The sequence below is a fragment of the Corapipo altera genome, unplaced genomic scaffold (genome assembly GCF_003945725.1).
Source record: "Corapipo altera isolate COAL_440 unplaced genomic scaffold, ASM394572v1 0, whole genome shotgun sequence".
NCBI classification, from domain to species: domain Eukaryota; kingdom Metazoa; phylum Chordata; class Aves; order Passeriformes; family Pipridae; genus Corapipo; species Corapipo altera.
In genome coordinates this window covers 74,172,638-74,197,838 of record NW_020884872.1, presented here as the reverse complement: position 1 = coordinate 74,197,838, position 25,201 = coordinate 74,172,638, and the positions used below count along the sequence as shown (strand labels likewise).

Below are 25,201 nucleotides of genomic sequence, written 5' to 3'. Positions count from 1 at the left end.
TTTGGGAATAAGCTTTAGGACTACCTCTATTAAATCTGCTGTTGTCATTCCCTGTCCTCACCAAATAAATAATATTCACTGTATTGTTATTAATTAAATATTTAAATGCTTTTTTCCCCCTCTTCTAGAAAACAGACTGCAAAACAAGGCTTTGTTCTAGATATCTAGATTTCTCAGGTCTGCCTCCTTCAGAAGTGGGTAGAGAAGCATCCCAACAAGATGACTGACATGATGCATAGCTTGTACCGTTCATGAGGCAATACTGAATATGCTAAAACAAAATAAACAGGAACAGTTTAGTTTTGATGAGTAAAAAATAAAGAACAATTTCACACTGTGGACAATTTAATCAGTTTCATTAAGCTGAGTATTCTCCAGAAATTAATTTTCTTTTCATTTGCTTCGAGTCTTGAGGAGTTTGTTTTATCTTTTTCCTCATACAAGTAAATGTTTCAACACATTGTCCAGTCATTTCTGTTAAATCATGGGGGGTTTCTAACTATTGTGCTGCTGTTTGTATTTCCTAGAAACGTGACTACAGTGTTTGATACAGATGTTGCATTTGCAGCAGTTGACGTGAACAAACAAGTCATGGCTGAGACTGGAACTAAATTGTTTCAGAGGCATGCTATTGCTATACTAATTAAAAAGAAGCAATTTATTAAACTATTAAATTCGTAGGACTGTATTTAGTATTTACACACAAATATGTATAGAATCTGTTAGTGTTTTATTCTAAGGCATCTGGCCTTAGATGATTTTGCATTCTGCTGTAGTTATTACTGCTGCACTGATTTTTCTCAAAGGTGTTTGAATCTTTTTTCATTAATAGGTGAAAAAGACTCAGCTGGCACTTCTGACACTCTGGAGCACCCACAAACAGAATCCATCTGTGGCTGTGTCATTACCACCACTGGAAAACATTAATAAAACGTTAGGTAGGAAAGGAGTGTGTGCTTTCGCTCACAGGAACTCCTTGACCGAGAAATACATTTAAAACTCAAGAGGATATATTAAAATATGTGATTCCAGGTTATTATTCTTCCACATTTTGTCAAATCCCTGGCACTCCATTATTTTCAGTTCCTTTTTTTTTTTGTCTCTTAAATAAGATAAAATGCTGCAGAGGCTAAATGCAGAGTCTTCACATTACTATTCTGTCCATCCAGTGTTGGAATTGATTAAAGTAAATAAAATGACAGATAAGATTTTCTTTCTGATAATGATGTCTTTTCTTATTCTTCCTTTTCTTCAGAGTTGCTTAGTTTAAATGTATTAGTTTAGGGATTTTTTTCTGATGACTGCATTAATAGAGCAATTCCCCCAAGGAAAGGGGAAAGAAAGAGATTCTTATTTGTGCTCAGAGGGCTGGAGCACCTCCCCTACGAAGACAGGCTGAGAGAGCTGAGGCTGTTCAGCCTGGAGAAGAGAGGGCTCCGGGGAGAGCTCACAGCACCTTCCAGTACCTAAAGGGGGAGTATAGAAAAGAGTGACGTTTTTACACGGGTAGATAGGGAAAAGGGGAATGGTTTTAAACTAAGGAGGAGAGATTTAAATTAGACATTAGGAAGAAATTCTTTGCTGTGAAGGTGGTGAGGCACTGGAACAGGCTGCCCAGGAAAGCTGTGGATGCCCCACTCCTGGAAGTATTCAAGGCCAGGATGGAGCTCTGAACAAGCCGGTGTACCGGAAGTTCTCCCCTCTCCCACAGCTGGAGCCGTTGGAACTGCACGATCCCTCAGGTCCCGTCCAGCCCCGCCCCTCAGGCTCTCCCGTTCCCGTCCCGCCCGTCTGCCGCAGCGCAGGGGGCGCGAGGGCCTCTGGGCGCGGGGCCCCGCCCCCGTGCGTCACGGGCTGTCGGCGCGGCGATTGGCTGCGACGGCCGAGGCCCCGCCCTCCCCCCGCGCGGCCGGGGATGTCGCAGTTGCTCTGCGTCGTTGTCGCTTGAAACGCGGCCCAAAATGGCGGCGGCGGGCGGGAGCGGAGCTCAGGCGGCGGCCAGGATGGAGGGGGCGAACGGAGAGGAGGAGACGGCAGCGGCCGCGGCGGCCGAGGATGAGGAGGACGGGGAGGAAGACGGCAGCGGGGTGGGCAAAGCGGCGGGTGCCGGCGGGGAGGCTGGCGGCGGAGTGAGCGAAGAGGAGGAGGAGGACGTCGAGGACGAGGACGTGTTCGAGGTGGAGAAGATCCTGGACGTGAAGACCGAGGGGGTGAGTGCGCGGATCTCTGACACTGGGCGGAAACCACGCGAAAACAGTAACCCGTTACAATTGTAATCTAAAACTCGTTGTGCACAGCTTTTGCAAAGAAGCTCTTTGCCCCTTACTTCAGATTCGGTCTCCTCAGCCAAAGCTGTACCTTTGCTATTTTTGTTTTTTATTTTTGTCTCTATTGTTAAATTGCTCTTGGCTTTTACGGCTGAACTGCAGTAGTGTTTTGATTGAAATGTTTGAGAGCAGACATGGACAAGATTGAATATAAAGGAGACTTTAGAGGTGGTTTCAAGATATGTTCAGTGAGACCGTATTCACTGGGTTACAAAACGCGTGAAGACCTCCTAAAATAAGAGAGACTTCTATCAATTAAAATAACTAGTTGTAGTATCTCTGCATTGTTTAAACAGAAATACCAGACCTTAATTTCTTTCTTTGAAAGCAACCTAGACTGGTTGAAGTTCTTAAAAAATTTCCTAAACCTCAGATAGAAAAAATAATTAATACAGAGGGGTTTTTTTAAGATTTTGTGTCTGAAAAATTTTTATTTTAACTAATTTATGATTTTTATTTTAGGGTTCAGTGAGGTACACGATGCTATAAAATTCTACCTATTTCGTCTAAAACATCAGAGTTTTGAAACCCTTAGGTTGGAGAATGTTCAGATCAATAATTTCTTAGATGTTTGTGGTGTTATTATGAGATATGTGATGTACCTTGGCTGAAATATGTTGATGGCTTAAGAATGTTATGCTTCTGGGGTAATACAATATTTATAACTTTACCTGTATGAAGTGTAGGTCAGCATAAGTCAGGCTTGAAAACAAGAGGATTTGTTTTTTTCTTTTCCTTTACCCCCCTCCCAGCGATGGAACCTAAAATCTGTAGGTTTAGGTGGTGGTGAGGCATATGATTCCACACACTTTTAAAGAGTAGCAGAATACATCAAGTGCCATCTCTTGAAGATGTCTTTGGCATTCACTGGTGAAAGGATGTCTTGCCTCCATGCTCTTCCAAGCGGAGGTTTCCGAGCTGGTTCAGTGCAACAGGGTTCACTCAGCATGTGTTGATTGTGGTTTTGTGGTGTGAGCTCCAAATGGATCAGGTCCTCTCTCCACTGCTCTGCAGTGGGCCCTGTGTTACTGTGCGTCAGAAGTACAGGACAAGGAAGTAACTCACCCCTTCTAGCTTCCAAAATGGCTGGGAAAAGCTGTGTGTTACCCTTCGGTGGAGTATGTATTACATAACCTGCTTTAGAACAGTGGTTCCCAGCTTGCAGATTCCCAAGTCTGACATGAAGTCCAAGCAGGTAGACTGGGTTGGCCATTGTCCAGTGCAGCATCAGTGTGTTCCTGTGTCACAGTGACAGGAGCGTGGGAGCCACAGAGCACTGGATGGAGATACACTTTTCAGGCACAGTCCTGGTTTTGCTGGACCTTGTAGTAGTGGTAGGATGAGAGACTGCACTCCTGGGTTGGGATTGCGCTGGGGAGTTAGACCTGGGGATAAATAATACATTAACATGTCCTACTTAAGAGAACAAGCAATGAAAGTTTGAAAATGTGTTTTCTTAGTATATCTAGAAAGCTTTTCGTACTGCACCACAGTTGCACTAAAACAACAGACTCCAGAGCAAATTGTGATATTCTCCAGTGGAAATGGGTAACCTTAACTCTGCTGTTTAATGGCATGGTGGCACCCCTTTCCATAGGAGTTGGTTCTAGCCCATCACTAGTTCACATAGAAGCTACAGCAGTATAAAAATGCTTGGAAGTGTTCTGTTATTTCTGAGTGAAATAGAGGGAAAAAATAACAATATTGAGTAAAATAATGTTGATAGGCAAGTGTAAGGCTGCCTATGTATCTTTAGTGTGATAATTAATATCCTGTCTTCATTTAAGCTGCATTTTTGTATCACTCTCCATGTATGGAATGCAGAGTCATTCAGCAGCCAAACAGTGTTATGTTTCTATTAGACTTCATTTTTTCCAGCTTTCTCAATTAATTGGAAAGGGACTTCTACCTCATTTTGTACCTGAGCTGCAAGGGTGTAACAGTAACTCTGCAGCTAACAGAAGTCCTGCATCTGAAATGAATAACCCTGTGCCCCAGGGCTAGAGGTGAGAGTCCAGCTGGCTAGGAAGAAGATTTGAAGGAAAGGAGCTGGGAGTACCAACAGACAAGTAAGCTGAACATGAGTCAGCAGTTCTTGCAGCAAAGAAGGCCAGCAACATCCAAGAGTGTAGTCAGAAGATTGAGGGAGATGATGCTTCCTCTCTAATTAAAGCACCTGGTTTACTGTGTCGAGTTCTGAGCAGCCCAGGACAGAAGAGACATGGGCATGCTGGAGAGGAGGATTATGAAAACAGTTAGGGAGCTAAAAGCTGGGTTTGCTTTGCCGTAAGAAGAGAAGACTCAAGGGAGATCATGGGGGTATCTGTATCTGTGTGATGGGAGAGGATGTACAGAGGACAGAGTCAGATCCTTGTCAGAGGCACAGAGTGAAAGGATGAGAGAGACGGTGGACACAAGCTGGAATATGGGGAAACCTGAATAGATACACTGACTGGGCAGATTTCTGAGCAGCCTGATCTAGTTAGTCCTGCTTTGAGAGGGCATTTTGCTAAATTTTAAGTATTTAACTAATGTGGCTATTTATTTATATGTCTGTGAAACAAAATACAGAAGATTGTAAGTAGAGCTGATTGCTGAAGTTTAATGGCTTGTATATACACTTGGTCAAAGGTTACTGATGGTCAGGCAAAAAGTGTACGGGTATATGGATATACATTTAACAGTAAGTGCCAAATGGCAGTTCTTTTGAGTCTTTCTTTTTCCAGACTTGGTTAACAGTGTAGGGTCTTTCAGAGCATTATCACTCCATGTTTGAAAGAAAGCCTCTCCAAAGGTGCTTTTCTCAGTACATTTCCTAATAAATTTATTTTTATGGTAAAATACTTTCTAATCTAGGAGAAAAAAGTACAGAGAGACTAAAAAGTGCAATTTTATTCCTCAGTGAAGTTAAATACTGTCGAAACAATTGGTCTCGGCTTTTTGTATGTAATCTTTTACCAAAATCTTTGTAATTAACTCTTCTGAGATGCACACACTCAGATTTTTGTCTATGTTTAATTTGATCTTATTGGTGGTTTGTTCTTTTTCCGAATTGTTGGTGTTTCAGTTTATAAAAAATGGAATTGATTACAAGTATAAATTATGAGTTCCAATATAGAACTAAGTGAATGGTGTTAATTCATTAGAAATCTTATTGTTTTATATAAAGTTCTTCAGCAAAGAAGAGCAATTCAAGCTTGAAATATAAATAGAATACATATTAAAACTTTAAAAAATAGTTTCATAAGTGTCAGGCACTCCATTTTGCTAAAATGACCGGGAATTCGTGATGTACATTATAGCTATGGTTCTAAACAAATGTTAGATATTACAAGTATTTTGGATTAAACTGCTCCAACTACAGAAACACCTTACAGCCTTCTTAGTTCAGTATGTGGTGCAGGTGGAAATAATTCTGGGAATTCTTATCTCAGCATTGGGTTGAACTCCCATCACATGGCTTACCATATACACAAAATGATATATCCACAAAGATCCCCAAGAATTAAGTAGCTGATGCAATACTATGCTGTATTGTATTAAACGTTGTGGTTTTTTCTTACAGGGTAAAGTTCTCTATAAAGTACGGTGGAAAGGTTATACCTCTGATGATGATACTTGGGAACCAGAGGTTCATTTGGAAGACTGCAAAGAAGTGCTGCTTGAATTCAGAAAAAAATTTGTGGACAATAAGCCTAAACCTGTTAAAAAAGACATACAGGTGCGTTTCACCTTTCAGTATCTTACACTGAAGATGTATTCACTGTCTAGGGTCTGCTAATGGGAGGATGGAGAAGGGAAGACATTTGAAATGTAGAATTAAGAAGACTTAAGGAATCTCTTTCATCTGAAACGATTTTGTTTCTTGTGAAACTTAATGTTATTGCTGTTCTCTGGTAGGGATTTTTCTTAACTGACAAGTTTGCTTGTAGACTCTGAATCCATCCAAACTTTATTTCCATTTTTAATGGGACTATATAAAGAATGTATGACCATTCTAGTTTGTCTTTGGCAACGTGAATAACCCCTTTTCCCTACCCACAAGGGTATTGTCTTGTCCATGAAGCTGGGTGCACTGCTCCCGTCACCCTCCTGCTTTCTGTAGCAGATAGATGAATTTTTACATGTTATCATTTAAGTTTGGTAAGAAAGAAATACAGAAAAATTAGTTGCAAGAAAGTATATGGCTTTTTCTTTTCTCATTTTTAACTGCTCAGTCAGTTTGAAAAAGAAGTGTAAGGATCTTTTTTGAAAAATGGTACCCTGCTTCTGGGAAACTTAGAGCTAAATTTTATGGGATCATATTAAATATTTGTGGTGTAAAATTGGTCAGATTTAGTTCTGTTCTGGAATCTGGTTATTGGATGTATAATTGATTGTACTTGACTTGTTTATGTGTTCATTCTTATCCATGCAGTTAGTAATGTAACTTGGTCAAGTAAGCTAGAATTGTATTTATGAAGTTTGCAATTTGGCAATGAGGAATGATTGTGGCAGTGACCAAAAGATTAAAGTGCTTAAAAATTTACTTTTCCCAGACATGACCGCTACCAGTTTTGTAGACTTTGCACCAAAATGATAGTTTATTGGGGAAAGAAATATATTTTTTTTCTTTACCTTTTAGAAACTGTCTCTAAACGATGATATATTTGAAGCAGAATCTGACAGTGACTGGCAAAGTGAAAGAAAAGATGATGTTTCACGAAAGAAGAAAAAGAAGAAGTCAAAAGATGTAGAGGATAGAAGTCCAGATGACCTGAAAAAGAAAAAGTCAAAGTCAGCAAAACTCAAAGAAAAACCCAGAACAGAATGTGAAAATTCCTCAGATGCTTTGGGTTTTGATTCAAAACCAAAAAAAAGGACTTTAGAAACCAAGGAGGACTCAAAGGACCCAAAGAAGCAAAGGAAAGAAGATACTAAAGAAACCAAGAAAAAAAAAGGTGAAGTTAAAGATTTAAAAACAAAAGCTAAAGAAGATTATAAAGAAAATAAAAGATCACCGAGGGAAAAGCATGGAGATGTTCAGTTTGACTCAGAATCAGGTACTCTAGATGATACATTTTCTCAAGGAACTGATAATGAAAACTCAGACTTAAATTCTGAAAATAAAGACGAGAAGCAAAAGGTGATAAGCAGGGAAGAGAGACTGGAACAAGAAAGTGATGAAAAAGATGCCATTGCTGATAGGCAGCTTGATGGATCAGCAAGTAATGAAGATGATAGTATTGATGTTAAGGTTAAAACAAGGAAGAAAAAAAATCAGACAGAAGACTCTAAAGAGGAAGGTGGAAAAGTGGAAATTCAGGATACTTATTCAGAGAAAAAAAGCATGCATAAAAAACAAACAAGTCAAGAAAAAGTACCGGGAGAGCTGGAGAAAGTGTCACCTGCTCCTTCACCAGTGCAGAAGGGTGTGAAATTAAGTGCTGATGAAAGGGTGTGCAAGACCATTGATTCACCTGGGGAGGTAAGCAATATTAAGGTATTAGGGTGGGTGTTGAGGATAAAATCAATCAACTTTGAGGTACAGATACCTCAAACAGTGACTGTTCAGGATGGCAAAGACAGAAGTACAAATTGGAAAGGTATTGAGCTGCATGAAGCTAAAGAAATGCCCACTGCACAATGCATGAGAGACCAGAGAATTTCTGGATTCGGAGTGCTATAAAAGGGGAATGCTTTAGGAAAGAAGGGTGTATTTAAATAGGAAGGGATAAATTTCTCCTCTTTGTTATGCATTCTTAGAATGAAATCTACTGTTCTTCCAAAGCATGCTGTTGTTTTTAGCTTTGTTCCTGCCCACCTTCAACAGTTGCCTCAGTTTCAGTTTTTTCTGCTTGTGTAGTAAAAGATACAGTCTTGAGCAGCAGTCCATTCAGCACTGCACAAAGTGCACTTTTGAACTGAAACACATATTTGATCTCTCTCAGACACTGGCCATTCCATTATACCTTATGCAGTAGTACCTAGCTGAGAATGGGAGTGCTGAAATCGCTTCTAAAACCAAGACTCCAGATAATTGTGCAGCAGTCTTGTGTCAGAATTCCTGGAGTACTTGTAGAAAATGCTTAGTTTCATGGCACAGTTTCATAAGAATTAGAAATGCTTTACCTGTTGTAAGAAATGAGGTAAGCAAATACCATACTATTTGTTTTTCCTTATTTAATACAGTAGTGTTTTAAAAAGCAGTGTTGTGAAGGTGAAAGAAAAAATTTGATGGAAAAAATAAAATTTTAATGTTTCTGGAAATATAACTTCTTTCAGCTGCTTCAGACTGTTCTAATACAGTTTGCAGTTCATAAAACATTGGCAGCTCAGAGAAGCCTTGTTCTGATTTAAGAGGATTGTAGCCAAAACTTCTTGATACTTAATGGATTATATCCCTCTTCTGAGGCCATGATTCCATGGTGGGAAGTTTCTTCTGTGGGTTCAACAGCAGTCCTCCACTTATGATTGTGTGTATGGAGTAGGCCACCTTTAACATAAGTAAGTTCATTTGGGGATAGAGAATTCCATGGCATAATCTCAGAGGAGAGCTACACAGAAGAGTGTTTTTGCAGGGTCTTAGTGGTGAAAGCTCTTGAAAACAAGCAAGTACTATGAGGCATAGCCCAGCTTCAGGAGGTAATTTAATTACCTGAAATGGTATGGCCCTTTATTACCCAAGTATTTTACTCATTGTTCAAGGCTATAGCATTTCTATCAGAGAAGATAATCAGATCAATCTTTGGAATTCTGTTCTGTACTTTTTACCAGTAGTATAAAAATCCTGTCACCCTGAACATAACAGCAGATGAAAGTGGGTTTACTTATGTTCAGCCAGCACTCTCAGTGGGTTGTCTGTATGCTTTTCTCGTGGTCACGCTCCATGGAAGGTCATGCTCCAAGGTACCAAGGAAGCAGGGAAGGCATTCTGCTCTTTGCTTTTTTTGAGTTTAGGAAGCTTAAACACTGTTTTCTGTAACTGGTTAGTTACTCTCTGGGGCAGCTGTGGACTTGTATGGGTAGGTTTGGTGGAGTGTTCTGGAGGTTTTTTTGTTCACTACATTGTTGGCCCAAGCAGATTATTCTTTTCAAATAAAAGCATCGTGTATGTTTCAGCTACCTGCCTTTCCTTGTGTAACTCTGCTTGTAGCACCACCATCATATCAATTTATAGCACAGTATTCTCTGTTTCGAATCAGTTTGCGTGCTGAACCCTTCTTTTCATTTGATTTACCTCCAAAAATAAATGTGTATGTTGTGCATCTGATCCTTATTAGAAATTTGGACTACAGTTCAGGGTTACTGATTTTACCAGCCCCACTGTAGCGAATATCCAGTAGTCCCTTTAGTAAGCTACAGGTTTCCTCCTAAATACTGAGCATTTGCCAGGATTAGCAGCTCTCTGTGTTACTAGTTAATCGTGTGAGGGATCAGAAGCCGAGGTTTTGTGGAGGAAAGGGAGGTGACAAGAAAGACAATTAAATGTCTCAGCTCTGCTAATACATTATGATACATGAAACTAATGTATTTTGATTAAGGTTTTTTCCTATGTCAGAGAAATGGTAACATTTAATGATGAATACAGTCTGTAGTTCTTGTGTGGGCTTCTTTTGGGGCAGTTTTTCAGAAAGCCAGTGCTATTCCAGGTTAGTGTTGGAGGCCAATACAAAGCCATGCCAAGGAGCCTTGTCCTGCCTACTCTGCAGCTGAATTTTCTGTCTGAATGGAGAGAGATGATTACAGGAGGAGAAAGGCAAACTTTGGTAGAGGCACTTGAACCCTATTTTGGCAAATTTGATTATGGATCTACAATAATTTTTTCTGTGATAGTAGGTATTGCTGAGCTTGAACTTCTGTGTGGATGAGTTTCGGTGGATTTTTCTGAGTGTCTTTTTCACAAATTACTGTTGCTATAACATTCTGTATGTGTAAATTGGAAAATTTAGCACCTTGTGTGTCCAGGATTTCAAGTTTTCTCAGTTGAGGTTCAAGTCAGCGTTGTCATAACTGCTGGTAATACAAAATTGTTAAATATTTTGAAATAATTACATTTTATTCAGGTTCAGTATTTGAAAAAAATGAAAAGTTCATAATTTTGAATTTCCTTCAAAATGCTGTTTTTGCCATACCTGCACCTCGTACCATAGAGCGACCTTGCACGGCTCTGTAAAAATATTAATTGAAGTTGTTTTGTGCTGGATATGACACCTCTTCTCTTAGGGAGGAAGCCTTCACAGGCTTAATTCCTCACTCACCTATTTAATTATTTTCTTAGGAATGTCCACAAGTCTGTTGCATACAGGTTTCAGTAGTTATTGTTGGAGTGGTGAAAGTTCATTTTCCATTTTTTTCTACCACTGAAATTTGATATCTGTTCTCAGTATCAGGAGAAAGAATTAAAGAAAATGGAAAGTAAAGAAAAATCTCAAAGAAAAGACTCTGAAAAAGAAGAAAAAAGCAGAAAAGAACAGAAGAGTCTAAAAAGTAAGTGCTTTAAAAGAGAGAAGGTAACAACACTTCAGGACATTCTCCTCTTACTTCTACGAGGGTGGATATTGTATAGTTTTGTAACACACACACCAGAAACAAGGAATTCTGCTTTTATTTTATGAAGCAAAAGTCTTTTCACCAGAACTGAATTATTTGATACACACAGAAAAATGTCTAGATTGTATTTGTATTCTTACTAGTATAATGGAACATAAGTGTTACTGCTCTTGATCTCAGAAAAACTAGATTACTTTATTCAGGATAAATTCCTTCACTACTCTGGTGAGGATGAACTGAGGAAAACTAGGTAACTCCACCTTTGATAATCATGATTGAATGAAAAGCAGTAATAGCAGGTTAAGCTGCTGATCATTGAAGTAATGGCAAGCAATGGTTTGGAAATTTACAAGTTATTTGTTACTTATTTTACTTTTTTTTTTTCATCCACAAAATCAAATACATGATAGATGGCAAGCAACAAGTCCTGAGTTTGGGTATGGACATGCAGTTAGAATGGCTGACACTAGAAGAATTCCAGAAGCATCTTGATGGAGAAGATGAGAATCACGTATTAACGGAACCAATATCAAGCAGTGAGTATTTGCCAGGAGAAAGGAGTGTTTCTTAGCTGACATTTCAAAGGGAAATATCTTATAAGTGCATTGAATTTATTTTCTAGCTCTCCTGAGGGATGCTGTTAAAAGTGGAGATTACATGACAGTGAAAATGGCACTTTCTTCAAATGAAGAATATAATCTGGATCAGGAGGTAATTTTTCAGCAATAGAAGTATTGGAGCGGGAGGGAAGAGTACAAATTTTGATTTGTTTGAAAAGCTTTCCCCTTTGGTGTTGTATCTCACCTTGATAAAAAAGCACAAGCTGACAAAAGGGAGTACAGATTTAGAGGCTTCAGTATTTGTTATCTATGTCTTCCAAAGAAAATATCAAGTTTGATAGAACTGTCGCAATAACTGGATTTGCGGCCAATTTGCCCACTGTGTTTAACTGAATATTAAATGTGAAAGTTTGCATGCTATAAAGAATGATAACCATTAGGTCAAGTGGCTAAAAATATGTGAAACATTATATGTGGAGGAAAAAAAAATTAAAAAAAAAAAAAAAAAAAAAAAAAACAAAAAACCAAAAATCTGAAAGTTCTGTCTGGCACACTGGGACCACTTCACTCCATAATTAATTTTCTTTCAGTTTGCCATCGCATCATCTGTGTTCTTACTGGATTTTCTTTTCAAGGATCTGTTTTCCTGTGAAATAGTACTGTAGTTCCATTTTTTAGTATTAAAATCTCTGATACCAGTATTTTCACTGATGATCTTGTGTAGTTGTATTGTGTAGCATTTTGAGAACTCTACATTATGCTAAGGCTTCTGTAGTATAGTAGAAAAGATGCCAAATGAACTACTGAGGCAAGCATGTGTTCTTTGAATTGCAGTGTCTGGTGGAAAATGCAGGAAGGAGTGAGGAGACTGGCCACTCACAGAAGTGTCTTTATACTTATACTCTAATAAAATCAAGAAACTCTGTAGTGGTACCAAATGATTTGAGCCATAGTGGTTTTTTTTTTTCCAGTGGCTGCTGATTTTCTGCCGATTTTCCACTGTCTTGCTGTCATGCCCACCCTCAAATACCTTACTGTCTGACTTCCTGGTTCATTCTGGTTTTCCTCCTTCTTGTTCTGGTCCCCAGAACGTTACGAATTTTGCAGATGATGGAGTTCAGACTGAGACCTCTGGACCAGAGAAGTGGGAGGTGATAGTTTGTCAGTATCTGGCAGCCATGCGTGTGTGAATTCTTCTGCCAGGGAGGGAAATCTTTGGGAAACCTGTTGAGGCGCTTGCAGTTCTTGTCTTGCAACTTTGGTTTTTCTTGAAGTATTTGATTTTTTTTTTATTATTATTTTTTGTAATGGCAATGATTCTTGTTACAGGACTCAAATGGAATGACCCTAGTAATGCTTGCTGCTGCTGGTGGGCATGATGACCTTCTGCGGATCCTAATCAGGAAAGGAGCTAAAGTTAATGGCAGACAGAAAAATGGAACAACAGCATTGATACATGCAGTTGAAAAGGTTGGCTTGGTTATTGTCATATTTGTGGTTCTTGGCTCTTTTACTTATGTTTAAAGGTGGGACACAATTTATTTCCTTTTGATGATGCCTAGAACTAGTTAACAAGATACAGCGGGGTGACCTTAAATGCATGATTTCAACAGCTGTGGTTACTGCAGTGTAAATAAGTTCTGATCACAAACCCTACCCTGAGTAGAGAATATCATAGGAGGAAAAGTGGAGGCAAAGGATCTCTTTGAACTTTAGTCTGTCATGGGAGTTGAAGTCCTTGTGTTAGAATTGCTTGTTATATTCTCTGGCTACACAGGATCCAAACTGGGAAGTCTTAGAGAGAAGATCTCTGATTAAGTAGAGTTTACTGTTTAAAAGTTGGGCAATGGACACAGTGGCAAGGTCTTCTCAAACTAAGACCAGCTAAACTAGTAAAATCATAGTAAGTTAGAGTTTCACAGGTGTCCTGCTCTGTTCAGGTTGGTTTGTGTGCTTTCCCACATACAGTATATAGAAGGCCAAAAGGAAGCTTGATTCCAGTTTGGTGACTAATGCAAACACACTGCTTTCTTCCTATAATGTTCATTATTACAGGGTTTAGAAAAAAGTAAGAATTGTGAATATTTACAGTTATCCTACTTGCCTGAGTCTAAATTGTTCTTTATTAGCCATGGGAGAGAAAAGTGTTAATTATGTAATGACTCATGTTTTGAATTTTAGGGGTGGATTTTATGTAAATGTCATTTTATACTCCGAAACAAAACCAGAATATTTTTTACTTACTCATCTTTTGGTTTTGGGTTGGTTTTCTTTTCAGAATTTTTTAACAACAGTAGCTATTCTTCTGGAAGCTGGGGCATATGTGAACATACGGCAGAGCAGTGGTGAAACTGCCTTAATGAAGGTAAATTCAGTGTTTGTCCTGACACAGTTTAATTGTAAATACTTTTGGCAAACTAATAAAACATAAAAACATATTTGTAGAGTTCAATTAGGGAACATACTACATTTGAAATAACAATACTATTCATAGTTACTCCAAGCAGTGTTTCTTTAATCCTTTTTTTTTAAATGTACTGTAATATCTAAACAATAAATGTAGATGTTGTCAAGCATGCAGTACTAACTGTGGCTCATCATCTTCTTCTGTTGTTTGGCTCAAACAAGTGCAGATGTGGTCTTTAAAGTGAGATAATCAGATTGTCAGCAGGAAGAGAGAAATTCCAGAAAGGAAAATCTTTCCCTTGGGTGTTGCTGTGATTGACTCTTGTCGTTTCATTGCAAGCCAGAAATAAAATAGCTGGGTTTCAGTCTCCTTCCCACTGCCTGTTCTGCACCTCTTCCCCCAGTCACAAAGGAAATTTTTTTTATTTTGTTGTAATGGGAAAATTCTAAGACTCTTAAAACAACCTGTTCTCTTAATAATTTTTTCTTTATATCAAATAATTTCACCAGAGTTCCCCTTTGGATAAACTTGCTGTATTTATATGTAGGCTATTTATGCAGTTTGTTTGCAGATGAGTTACAAAAGCTTTTCTGTCCAGACAATGTGGTATTGTTTCTCTTCTACTCTCTGCGAGGCTTAAGAACTGTGGGGATTTCACATTTGCTCTAAAGAAAACAACATCACCCTTGTGGTTTCCTCAGCCACTTCAGTCCAAAATCTCTTCATAATTTGGCTACCTCCATGAACCTCAGTTTTGACCTTCGTTGTTTTTAAAGGTTTTGTTAGTATTTGATGCACAACTGTACATACTTTGTAATTGGCAGCCTGCAGTGACTTAATGTGGATATTTGTTTTGCTACACAAGGAATAGGATCTTCATTTCCAGTAACTTATGGAACAGGTTTAGCCCTGTGTGGATAAACATACCAGTGTGTTTATTACACTCTAATGTTAGGAGTTGGATCATACTTTTTAAGGGGGGGGGGGGAAGTCTTGGCACTTAATTCCTTTCTGTGAGGTGGTGTGGGATTTTTGTGGTTTTTTTGGTTTGAGGGAGGCAGGTGGGTTGGTTTATTAATGGAAGATTATGGATTGAAGGCACAAATAAAAGTTCAGAGTGGAAACAAATTTCAGAAGTTAACTTCTGAAAGGCCTTACAGAGATAGAAAGTTGTATCACTTGTGACTTTCCCTAATTTGTCTGAGTGAAGCATTTGAAAGCAAGAGACCAAGAGCATGTGTTTGCATTCTTCTAAGTAACACTTTTTTAGATTTCCTTGTGCTTTTGTTAAGTCTTTGGTTGACATACCCTGAAATTCTTGGTGTAAATCACAGTGAACAGCCTTGGACACTTAAGCAGTGGATAACAGTGACTGTCTAACATAGTTAAATAATGATCTGGGGCAAATTCTGTTAATTTACTGCACACCCAAAATACCATTTGAACTGAGGTGTCTAGAAACAGGCACTTGGAAATGTTACTTTAGTCATTCCCAATAGTTCTGCAGAAACATATTTATTCAGGTAAACAATTGCAATAAAATTTACAGTTGCTGAACTCCAGCAGATTGCATGTTTCCACAGAAGTTTTGGGGCTTGCTTTATCTATTTTTTTTTTCTCTAATTATGTCCACTGGTAATCCTGAGCATTGCTGCTTCTGTGGGATAAGATGTGTTATATTGCCTGGATAAAGATAAAATAATTATGGAGTGTGCTCCTGAGTTTCTGGTTCTGTTACCATTCAGAGACCAACTACCTAAACTTGTCTTCTGGATTGTAACTAATTTTGGATTTTAATTAATTTCTATGGTTCTGCTTATCATCACATTATGCTGTGTTCTGACAGGGATTTGTCGTTGTTTTCTATCCTTCCACCTTCTCCCTTTCTACACAGGCTTGTAAAAGGGGGAATTCTGATATCGTGCGGCTTATGATTGAAAGCGGAGCAGATTGTAACATTTTGTCAAAGCATCAGAACAATGCGATGCATTATGCTAAACAATGTAATAACATACTGGTGTATGAACAGCTCAGGAGCCATTTGGAAACGTGAGTAAACTACTTTGAAGTTTGTAACACTAGACATGTTATAGTTTTGGTTGAAGTTACGAGGAAGAGGGGAAAATTTCAGGAAAGAAAACAGGTCTGATTTGGGCAGAAAGCTAACTAATGAATCACGTGAAATTAAAATTATGTGAGCTACCAGAATCAGCATACACTTGCTCAAACACTGAGTAAAAAGATGGAAAAGAGGAAAAGGTAATTACTAGAAGTAAAAGATTCCTTAAACTAGAAATACATCAATCATGAAAACTAGAAAGTGTATAAGCACTGGACAGTTGAATGTAAACTCTTAGTAGGGCATGCCAAATAAAATACCTTGCTAGAAAGCATAGGAAAAAATCAAACAAAAGAACACCAAACAAAACCACTGAAAAATCAGTGCAGATAGTTGGGGGGGGGTTGGACCTTTCAAAATCAGCTGTGCACTGAGAGTGCCAGGGATAAAGCTTTCATGCCTGTAGATGATGGAAATAAAAATCTTTTATCGTGCAGCAGAATGACTGAAGAGCAGTGCAGTGTATGTGATACGTGAAGTGCTGATGTCATATGGTCATGTAAAAATATACTGACCTAAACTGAGACAAAGAGAAGGAAGAAGCTCTTTAAATATCAGTTTATAGGAATACTGATAGTTACTGTATCAGGGCAGAAAATCAAAACCAACAATCTGTAAACTTGGAGAAGACTCAGGCAGGGTCTCAGGACTTCTGCAGCAGGTGAGATTTTGCCATGAATGCATAGTTAGTGCTGGAAGAACACTGTTTCAGTGCGAGATTCTTCTCTTGTTTCATAATGATTTAATCCTAGTGATTCATTGACATAGTATGAAATAATCTATCAAGTAGTTTGTAGTTCAAGCTCATTCTCTTTTAGTGTTTAGAGAGCCCTGGCTGTTTTCTGGCTCTGATCTCTTGCGTTTCCCATCAACTGATGTCTTAAATCTGTCTGGACAGAAACTGCCTTGTAATGGTCAATGTGTGTCTATCAAAAAACACCCGAAGAGACAGGGCAAATGGGACAGAGTCGGGCTCTTATCAGTAGTGCCCAGTGACTGGACAAGGGGCTGTGGGCACAAACTGAAACACAGGAGGCTTCCTCTGAGCATCAGGAAACAAATTTTTACTGTTGAGTGTGATAGAGCACTGTCACAGGCTGCCCAGAGGGGTTATCAGGTCTCCATGCTTGAAAACTTTCAAAAGCCATCTAGGCAGGGTCCTGGGTAACCAGCTCTAGCTGGGCCTGATTGACCAGAGATAGTGGACTAGATGACTTCCAGAGGTCCCTTCGAACCTCAGCCATTCTCTGTTGTTATGATTCCGTAATTTCATAAAGGAGTTCCTAAGATCCCCTGAGCTTTCTCTTCTCCAGGCTGAACAGTCCCAACTTTCTCAGCCTTTACTGTTAGGAGAGATGCTCCAGTCCCTTCATCATCTCTGTGACCTTTCGTTGGTCTCTCTCCAGTACATCTCTCATGTGGTGAGGAACCTGGAACTGGACACAGTACTCAAGGTGTGATCTCCCCGGTGCCGAGTTAGGGGAAAGGATCCCATCCTGTGACAGTGCTCTGCCTAATGCAGCCCGGGATGCTGTTGGCTGCCTTTGCAGCAAGAGCAGATTGCTGGCTCAGGTTCAGCCTTGTATCCACCAGGTCATTTATTGCCAGGCTGCTTTCCAGCTGGGTGATTCCCAGCACGTCCTGGTACCTGGGACAGGACTTTGCAGTGCTCCATGGTGAACATAATGAGGTTCCTGTCAGCCCATTTGTCCAACCTGTTGAGGTCTCCTGTGGATGACAGAGATAACCAGAAGGTCCGAGGAGTGCCAGGTCTGTCTCATCTGCAGACATGCTGAGGTGCCCTGCGCCCTCATCCAGGTCATTAATGAAGATTTTACATGGGACTGGGCCCAGTACTGACTTCAGGGGTGCACCAGTAGTGACTGGTTTCCAGCTAGATTTTGTGCTCATGATTTTTGCTGAAGTAATGTGTTCTGATCCAGTTTCATACTGGGAGGAAAGCATTGTGAAAGTTTTTAATGCCATGTAAAGGTTGTCTGAGGTATTGTAAATCACTGCATCGAATTTTTGTCCTGAGCAGGTGAACACTATAGGAAATGTTTTCTTTTCTTGTACAAGGCTAAATGGAAAAAAAGTGCTAAAAGCATAAAAACTAATAATAATTTTTCAAGCATAGAAAGGTTGTTAAAGTGAGCAGGGGCAGCTGAAGTGCATAAATGGAGTATGCTGGTTTTTCCCTAGGGAAGAAAATTGTGACTTGTGAGTTAAGGTTTTGAAGGCAACAGCAAGCATGCAGAGAAGTGATCTGGTACCTGCTGTTCAGTTCATTGACACTTTGTCACTCATTCGCTATTTGATGCTTTTTTCAGTTTGTTTCCTATTTAACATCTGCCACCTTCCATTTCATCTAATCTGAATAATGAGTTTTGCAAGACCTTGACCATGTAATTTTGCCAGTGAAGTGACAGTTGAAATTAAATATCGATAATTGCAAAGTGATGTCCACGGGGTGTTACTGTGGTGATGTGAACTATACAAGGAGTAACACAGCTCTTGCCAATTGAGGAAGCTTCTAGACTCATTACCTGAAAATACCAGTTCAGTGTTTTTTGTCAGTCAAAAAGGAGGCTAATACAGTAGTAGTGGAGCTGAAAATAAAATGATTGAAAGCTCAAAATCTAGAATCTGAAAACAACAACAGACAATAACCCAAAATCATGAGACAGGTTCTGCAGGCCCTCCTAGTAAATGATTTAGTGATAACTTTGAGGTGTAGGAATATTTTTGCACAGAAAAACTGAATTATGGATCTCGTTGCAGAATGCTGTGGTCACGAATGCACGAGATTTTAGAATGGCTTACATAGATCTAAGGAGATGTGATTTGGCTGTAGTCTCTAGTTTTGGATACCTCTAAATCAGGTTGCTGGAAAATAGGACAGTGTACCAAAAAAAAGATGACTGTTTAATACAACTTTGTCAAGCAACTGGAAACTAGGCTACATGCACTTCCAGGCTCGCTTTGGCATGGCAATTCCTGGGGTTTCTTTCCAGGTGAACGCATAAATTTTAGTTTCTGCAGGTGGTAATCTTGGCTAGCAAGGCAGGAAACTGTGCTCTGAATAATAACTGAATAAAAGCTATAAAGCTGCAATAGTCGGGACCTTTGCTGTGCACAAGGATTTAAAACCCATTTCTGACAAACAGCTTTCTGAAGGGGATCACTGAGTAACCTGTGAGCAAGGGTGCCAAATGCTGTTGGTTAACGTGGTTCCTCTGAAGGCTAGGCTGCTCACTGCCCCCACCTCCCCAACCTCCCAAAAAACCAAACAAGAAAGCCTAACTTGGCTATTTTCTTGCTACTTTTTCACTGTGATATTCATAGAGTTTAACTGGGAACTGCATTTTTCCAGTAGTGTTGCCAGTAAAATTATACCGGACTTGTTTATTTTTACATCGTACTTACAGTCAGGTTGATAAATCAGCCAGGTTGGTTTCTGTTTAGCCACCAGGTAGAAACTGATGTTTAAGGGATATCTTTCTACATTAAAAGCCTTCAAAATATGTGGCCAGTTGGAATTTTTTTAATCTGCTACAATGCATTTGTGTTACCATTTTATTTTTGTGGACCTGATAAATGCATTTCACAAACAGATTGCTGATATTTTAGTAACAAAGCAGTGGAATCTGCTGATAAAGTATTTTAGTAACAAAGCAGTGGAATCTGGGGTTCGTCTGTGTGTAAATGCTAATGATGAAGGAATTCACTCCTGAAAATCAGGAATCTAAAAAGGTGGTCTAGAATCTCTCACTATGTCTATGCCTGGTGAAAGAGTTTACTGTGTGAAGTAGAGACCTCACTTGTTTGGTCTTCCAGGCTCTCAAAAGTAGCAGAAGATACCATCAGGAAGTACTTCGAAGCTCGTCTTGCTTTGCTGGAGCCAGTCTTTCCAATTGCCTGTCATCGTCTCTGTGAAGGGCCAGACTTCTCCACGGATTTTCACTATAGACCCCCACAAAATGTGCCAGAAGGTAGGAGACTTCTTGTTGTGGTGGGGGTTTTTGTTTGTTTAAAAACAATGCGTTCTAAGTATGTCTTAGAGTCTGCTATGCAAAATTATTTTTGTATGACATTGCAGTAAATTACATGAGAGATGCTCTGATCATGGAGCATAGGGAGAGCAATTATACTTTCTGTCATGGGTAGGGTTTGTGTGTATCTTTTTTTTAAGCTTTTTTTTTAATTGCCACATACGCAGCTTCTTTCTGTTCATGGCTTACATTAGCTAAGTGACAGGCATTATAGGAAAGGAGTGGTTTACCTTCATTCTTTCAGGAATTCAGATTCTATACTCTCTTGCTTGGCTTAGTTGAGTCATTTTTATTGAGTATATCAGGGAAATATATACTGATACTGATTTTTCACAAAGTAATACATTAGTGTGACTGTTAGATTCCACTTAAATGAAGACTGAAAGTGGAGTGTCTGCCCAGTTTTCTGGTAGTTCAGAGCTGTGTAAGTCTTCCAGTTTTGGATTGTAAGTATCCTATTTTATAGAATTTTTATGTATTAAAATGAGGCATTTGTGGGTATTTAAAGTTGCTGCTTATTGAATCTGGGTGCAGTTCATAAGGATCTATAATTGACTGGGCTCAGTTTCCAGTTGCTTGACTAGACCCAAACCGCATTAAATTCCATCACTCTCTGTAGAGTTACCTGAAGCCACAGAGGTGAACTGTGCTGAGGATTGCTGTTTGGATTCTACATTCCTTTCTAGTAGCCACATAAAATCATTTCTGCTGCCAAAAGACCTTAACTTAATGACCAAGTCAGTTGTTTTCTGGATCCACTGGCTCGGGAAATGGGATTTTTGCATGTTGCTTTGAAAATCCATTGGGATTTTGTATATACCATATAATAGGGTTTTTCTAGTATTTTTTAATATATACATATATTTGTACCAGATTGTCTAGAAAGGTTCAGTGTAGGCAGTTCTAAATAATAGATCTCATTTCAGATTGGTGTGACTGAATTGCTTTTCCCTTTCAGGATCTGGACTTCTTCTCTTTGTTTTCCATGCAAATTTCTGTGGTAAAGAAGTCAGCGCTCGGCTTTGTGGACCATGCAGTGTGCAAGCTGTGGTTTTAAATGACAAATTCCAGCTCCCTGTATTTTTGGTAAATCTTTTTGTATAACTGACTGTAAACCTACTTTATAAATTCTTCATGGATCTTCATGGAGCAGCCTGGGAAATCTCAGTGCTGTAATTTGGATTTCATGTACTGGGATGAAGCATTTTTTTATTGTCATGTGGGTTTTTTAAATGAAACTTAATTTTCTTTGTATGTGGAGAGGACTACAAACCTTGCTCATACTATATTCCGTAAAAATTTATGACTTAAAAGGCTGGACAGGCTCCTTCTAGGTTTGAGCAGTAGGTTGGATTAGATGCCCTTGAGAGGTCTCCTCCAACCTCAACCCACGTGTTCCAGGACTTCAGAACTGCAGGTTTGAACAGGCTGGTGAGAGTTCTGAATTTAAAGCTGTGTCACTCTCAAATTCACTTAAGTCTCTTGTTCTTTTGACCCAAATAAGTTCTTAAATATTTTTTAACAACCTACCTCATAGTTCTAATGCTTAATTTCTGAGGTTTTTTTAATCTATTCAGTGCACAATTTGAAGTCCTCTTTTGTTTTCTCAGTGGTTGCACCAAAGGTTCTTTGCAGTATACACAACGTTCTTTCAAAAAAAATGCATGGTGAAAATGTTGTGTTCTGTGAGTCCTCTCACAATGGTCTTTTAGCCATATCCTGCCATTAACTTTGTCCATTTTCTTCTTCCTTTTAGGATAGTCACTTTATTTATTCCTTCAGTCCTACTGTAGGTCCTAACAAGCTTTTCATACGGTTGGCAGACGCTCCTACTGCCAAGGTACAAAATGTTCTCAAAATTAAATGTGCATGTTACTTAGTTGTACAATAATTCTTCCATAGTCTAAATCCTTATAGTTGTATGTTGCAAATGTAGAACTAAGGATTTTCCACTGCCTCCTCATCCCGGTTCCCATCAGTTACAGTTCCATCCTGGGGCATTGCCAGAACTCAGGAACATTGCCAAGGGTTAGCTCTGTTGTAATTAAATGTTTTATGCTGCAGTCAGAATAATTCATGCACCAGGATAAACTAATGTTACAGCTAAACATTTTCCCCATCTATATTGTGAATTTAATAATTAAAGGATACATGGAGTGTCCTTTTTTTTTGCATAGAGATGTTTTTGCTTGTGTATTGGAAGTATTTACCAAGCTATGCACTCTGCTTTTAAATAGTCTGTACAGTCTGTTGCATTTACAGGTGGCTTGGGCAATACTCCCTACTACATGTTGCAAGATGCATTGTTGGAAGATACATCAGTAAATTTTCCACATTTTCAGATTTAAAAGTTACACTCTTAAAATTGTGCTTTTTGGGTTTTCTTTTCTTAAGGGGAAAAAGGTGTATTCAGATGGAAGTATATGTCTCTGTCTAGTTCAGATTTGGGGCTGACTTGTTCAGACACCACCTGAAGCACTTCTGTTCTACTGGAGTCTATTTACAAGCCATTGATAGCTCAGCAGGGTGCTATAAACTGACTTTATTAAAGACTTTGTAAATTTTTTTTTTTCCAGTTACTAGCAATTGTGCCTTTACTTGTGCTGTTCCTACGTTATGAGTGCTTAACACAGTAGTTAGACATGAACAATGCCAAAATGAAACCTTTGTTTGCTTTTGCAGGTAAAGCTGCTAATAGGAGCGTACAGAGTGCAGTTGCAGTGACCTCCCAGCTGCGAGCGTGTTGAGTGGACTGACATTTTTGGATATACTTCTCATTCTTCTGTTCAGAGACTGACAAAGCAGTTTGGAACTTTTTAGCACCACTCTCTTGAGACTTAGTTCCCAGCTCACTGTTGCTCACTGCAGTCACGTAGGGAAGTGTGTTGGAGAGCAGCTGAATGTGCTGCAGTAGTGAGACAGGGTTGTCAGCTTTTGTACTTTGTACAGATGTAGATGTAAGTATTTGTGCCGATACATATAATTCTGTTTTTCTTTACTTGTGGAGTCCAGACTGCATATTTCAGCTTTTCCACAATGTGGAATGGTGCATATAAGAACTATTTAAGGTAACTACATGAAATTTCTTTTTTAATAGAAAGATCTTTTTCATTTGTAAACTAAAGTTTTCTACTTACCCGAATGTTTCTATGTGAAATGCAGAACGGTCATATTCTTGGAAATTACACTTTAAAATGACTGCATTAGATTTAACTTCAAATTGCTGAGGGCTGTGTTCTGTTTTAAAACTGTTCCTGCCTCCCAATGAGACAGCAGTTGTGCGTAGAGTGATTCCCTTTGAACTAACACAGTTAATTGCAGGCGTGAACAAAGACATCTGAATAGGCTCAAGTCAGAGAGTTGCAGTCAGGTTCCTGGTTGTATCAGTGTTTAAAGTTACTTTTGTGTTAGAGAAGCAGCTTGTAGTTTTACAGACATCTTAGCTTTTGAGGTCTTAGGTGACATCTGGAAAAACAAAACTGAAAATAGCAAACCAGAAAATGTGTAATTCCTTCAGTGTGGAGGCAGTGCTTTTTGTAGACAAGAAGATACATAGAGAATTTCACACGTTCTCAGCCCGACAGATGAGAACATGTATTGTCCTTTAATTCAGAAATTCAGTTCCTCGGTGCAAAAAGCTGCTATTTTTTTTAATTATTATTATTTTATTTAAATGACCCATTTTATCAGATGACAGCAGTTTTGTAATGGTCTTGTGCTGTAAAATACAAATGTAATACTTCTGCATGGAGTATAGAATATTTTTCTTTGTAAATTAATTAAGCAACATCTTGAAAAGTAGGAAAAAAAGAAAAAAAAAAGAAACCAAACCAGATCGTGCCTTTGCTGTTCTAGTTGCCATGTGTAGTTTACATGCCACTATGTGCCTATATTATTAGCAAAATTATTGTGCATAAATTCTTAATGTATTTGAGTGCTCATCATCACAATGATGCAGATTATGAATTATCCTTCAAAGAACTGTGACTCTTTAATATAAGGTTCAATTAACGAGTTTTTAATTTTTGGTTTTGAAAGTTTGAATCTTTTGTATTTAGGAGATGCCAAATGAGTAAGGAAAAAAGGACACTTGCAATTTTGTGGAATGTCACATCAAGCTATATAAAACTAGAACAGCAACATGACATAGAAATAGTCATTTCTGTTTTGATTTGGAATAGTTGCGTATCTTTTTGCAGACAGTATTGATGAAATGATAACAAGTTTGGGTTCTGTACAGACTTAGTGTCTCCACCTCTGTGAAATACATTAGATACCTCACTTTGCCAAGTGTGAACACCTGAAATGCATGAAAAGCTGTTTGAGAATCAGGTGTGTCACTGCCAGCACTTGGGACTTTGTGTAGCTGTAATTTTAGTCACTGTGCTTAACCCTGGATGATGAATAAGGAAAGGGGACACTTGTGTTCCCTTATGCTGGAGTGACAGTTTTTGTGGTTGTGGCTCCCCTCCCTCGGTTACTCTGGCACTCCACATAGAACAGCACAGTGTGTGTGTGCTCCTCTGTTGGGGAAATGGTGGAGCCCTTCAAGGCGGGGATAAGAGGTTTTTGAACAAATGTCCGTATGATATAGATGCTATTTAGAAACTGTTGTACAGTGTAACCTAAAAGTGTCTAGTAATGCTCCAAGAGTTGATGTAGCAAGCAGTTTTTTCAAAGGCCATAGAGTTAGGGGGTTTGCTTTGTCTTTTCTCTTGAGGCACGGGAGAGGAAGGGAGGGAGTTCTACAGGACATGGGAATAAAATTTGGGTTTGGGATGCTTTTAAAGGATGGATATTTTGCAGCTATCTTTCTCTTTTAGTTGGCAGTATAAATTCAGAATCGTTACTGGAGATGCATAAAAGACATATGAAAAGCTGTTTGAAGCATGTTTTTGTCTGGTTTTTTTAATCCAATGGCTAAAAAATGTTTCAGTGGACAAAGGCTGAAGAGAAGGTAGCTACAATAAAAACCAATTTTTTAGGCAATGTGGAGAAATACTTTAAAGTACTTGCTCAGTTTCTTCTTTCTGCATCAGCAGCTGCAGTTCCTATGAACTGCAGTGGCAGTAAATGGTTCTGAATGCTCGGGATCATTATCTTCCCCTGCTTCATCACCAGCACTTGTGTTCCTGGCTTCTCTCACAGGTCCTGAGGATTGGTGGGTGATGCAGCTGACTGTAGCACAGGTCTTCTGTGTTTTC

The 25,201-nt window shown here is 39.0% G+C and overlaps 1 protein-coding gene across 1 annotated transcript; it reads left to right on the top strand.

The window, feature by feature from the left end:
* Window positions 1–1,931: 1,931 nt before the first annotated feature.
* MPHOSPH8 (M-phase phosphoprotein 8) lies at window positions 1,932–25,001 on the top strand. The gene is made up of 13 exons (XM_027653010.1): window positions 1,932–2,210; window positions 5,893–6,048; window positions 6,952–7,794; window positions 10,700–10,796; window positions 11,270–11,395; window positions 11,482–11,570; window positions 12,749–12,889; window positions 13,698–13,784; window positions 15,721–15,875; window positions 19,783–19,937; window positions 20,956–21,083; window positions 21,754–21,837; window positions 22,680–25,001. Exons 1-13 carry the CDS (start codon window positions 1,962–1,964, stop codon window positions 22,719–22,721), a joined length of 2,352 nt encoding a protein of 783 aa, XP_027508811.1. The 5' UTR covers window positions 1,932–1,961; the 3' UTR covers window positions 22,722–25,001.
* Window positions 25,002–25,201: the final 200 nt, after the last annotated feature.

Coding starts and splice junctions, on each gene's coding strand:
- MPHOSPH8 (XM_027653010.1), top strand. CDS start 1,962: ATGGCGGCGGCGGGCGGGAGCGGAGCTCAGGCGGCGGCCAGGATGGAG. Junction 11,571..12,748: donor AATATAATCTGGATCAGGAG/GTAATTTTTCAG, acceptor TTCTTGTTACAG/GACTCAAATGGAATGACCCT. Junction 19,938..20,955: donor CCCACAAAATGTGCCAGAAG/GTAGGAGACTTC, acceptor TTTCCCTTTCAG/GATCTGGACTTCTTCTCTTT.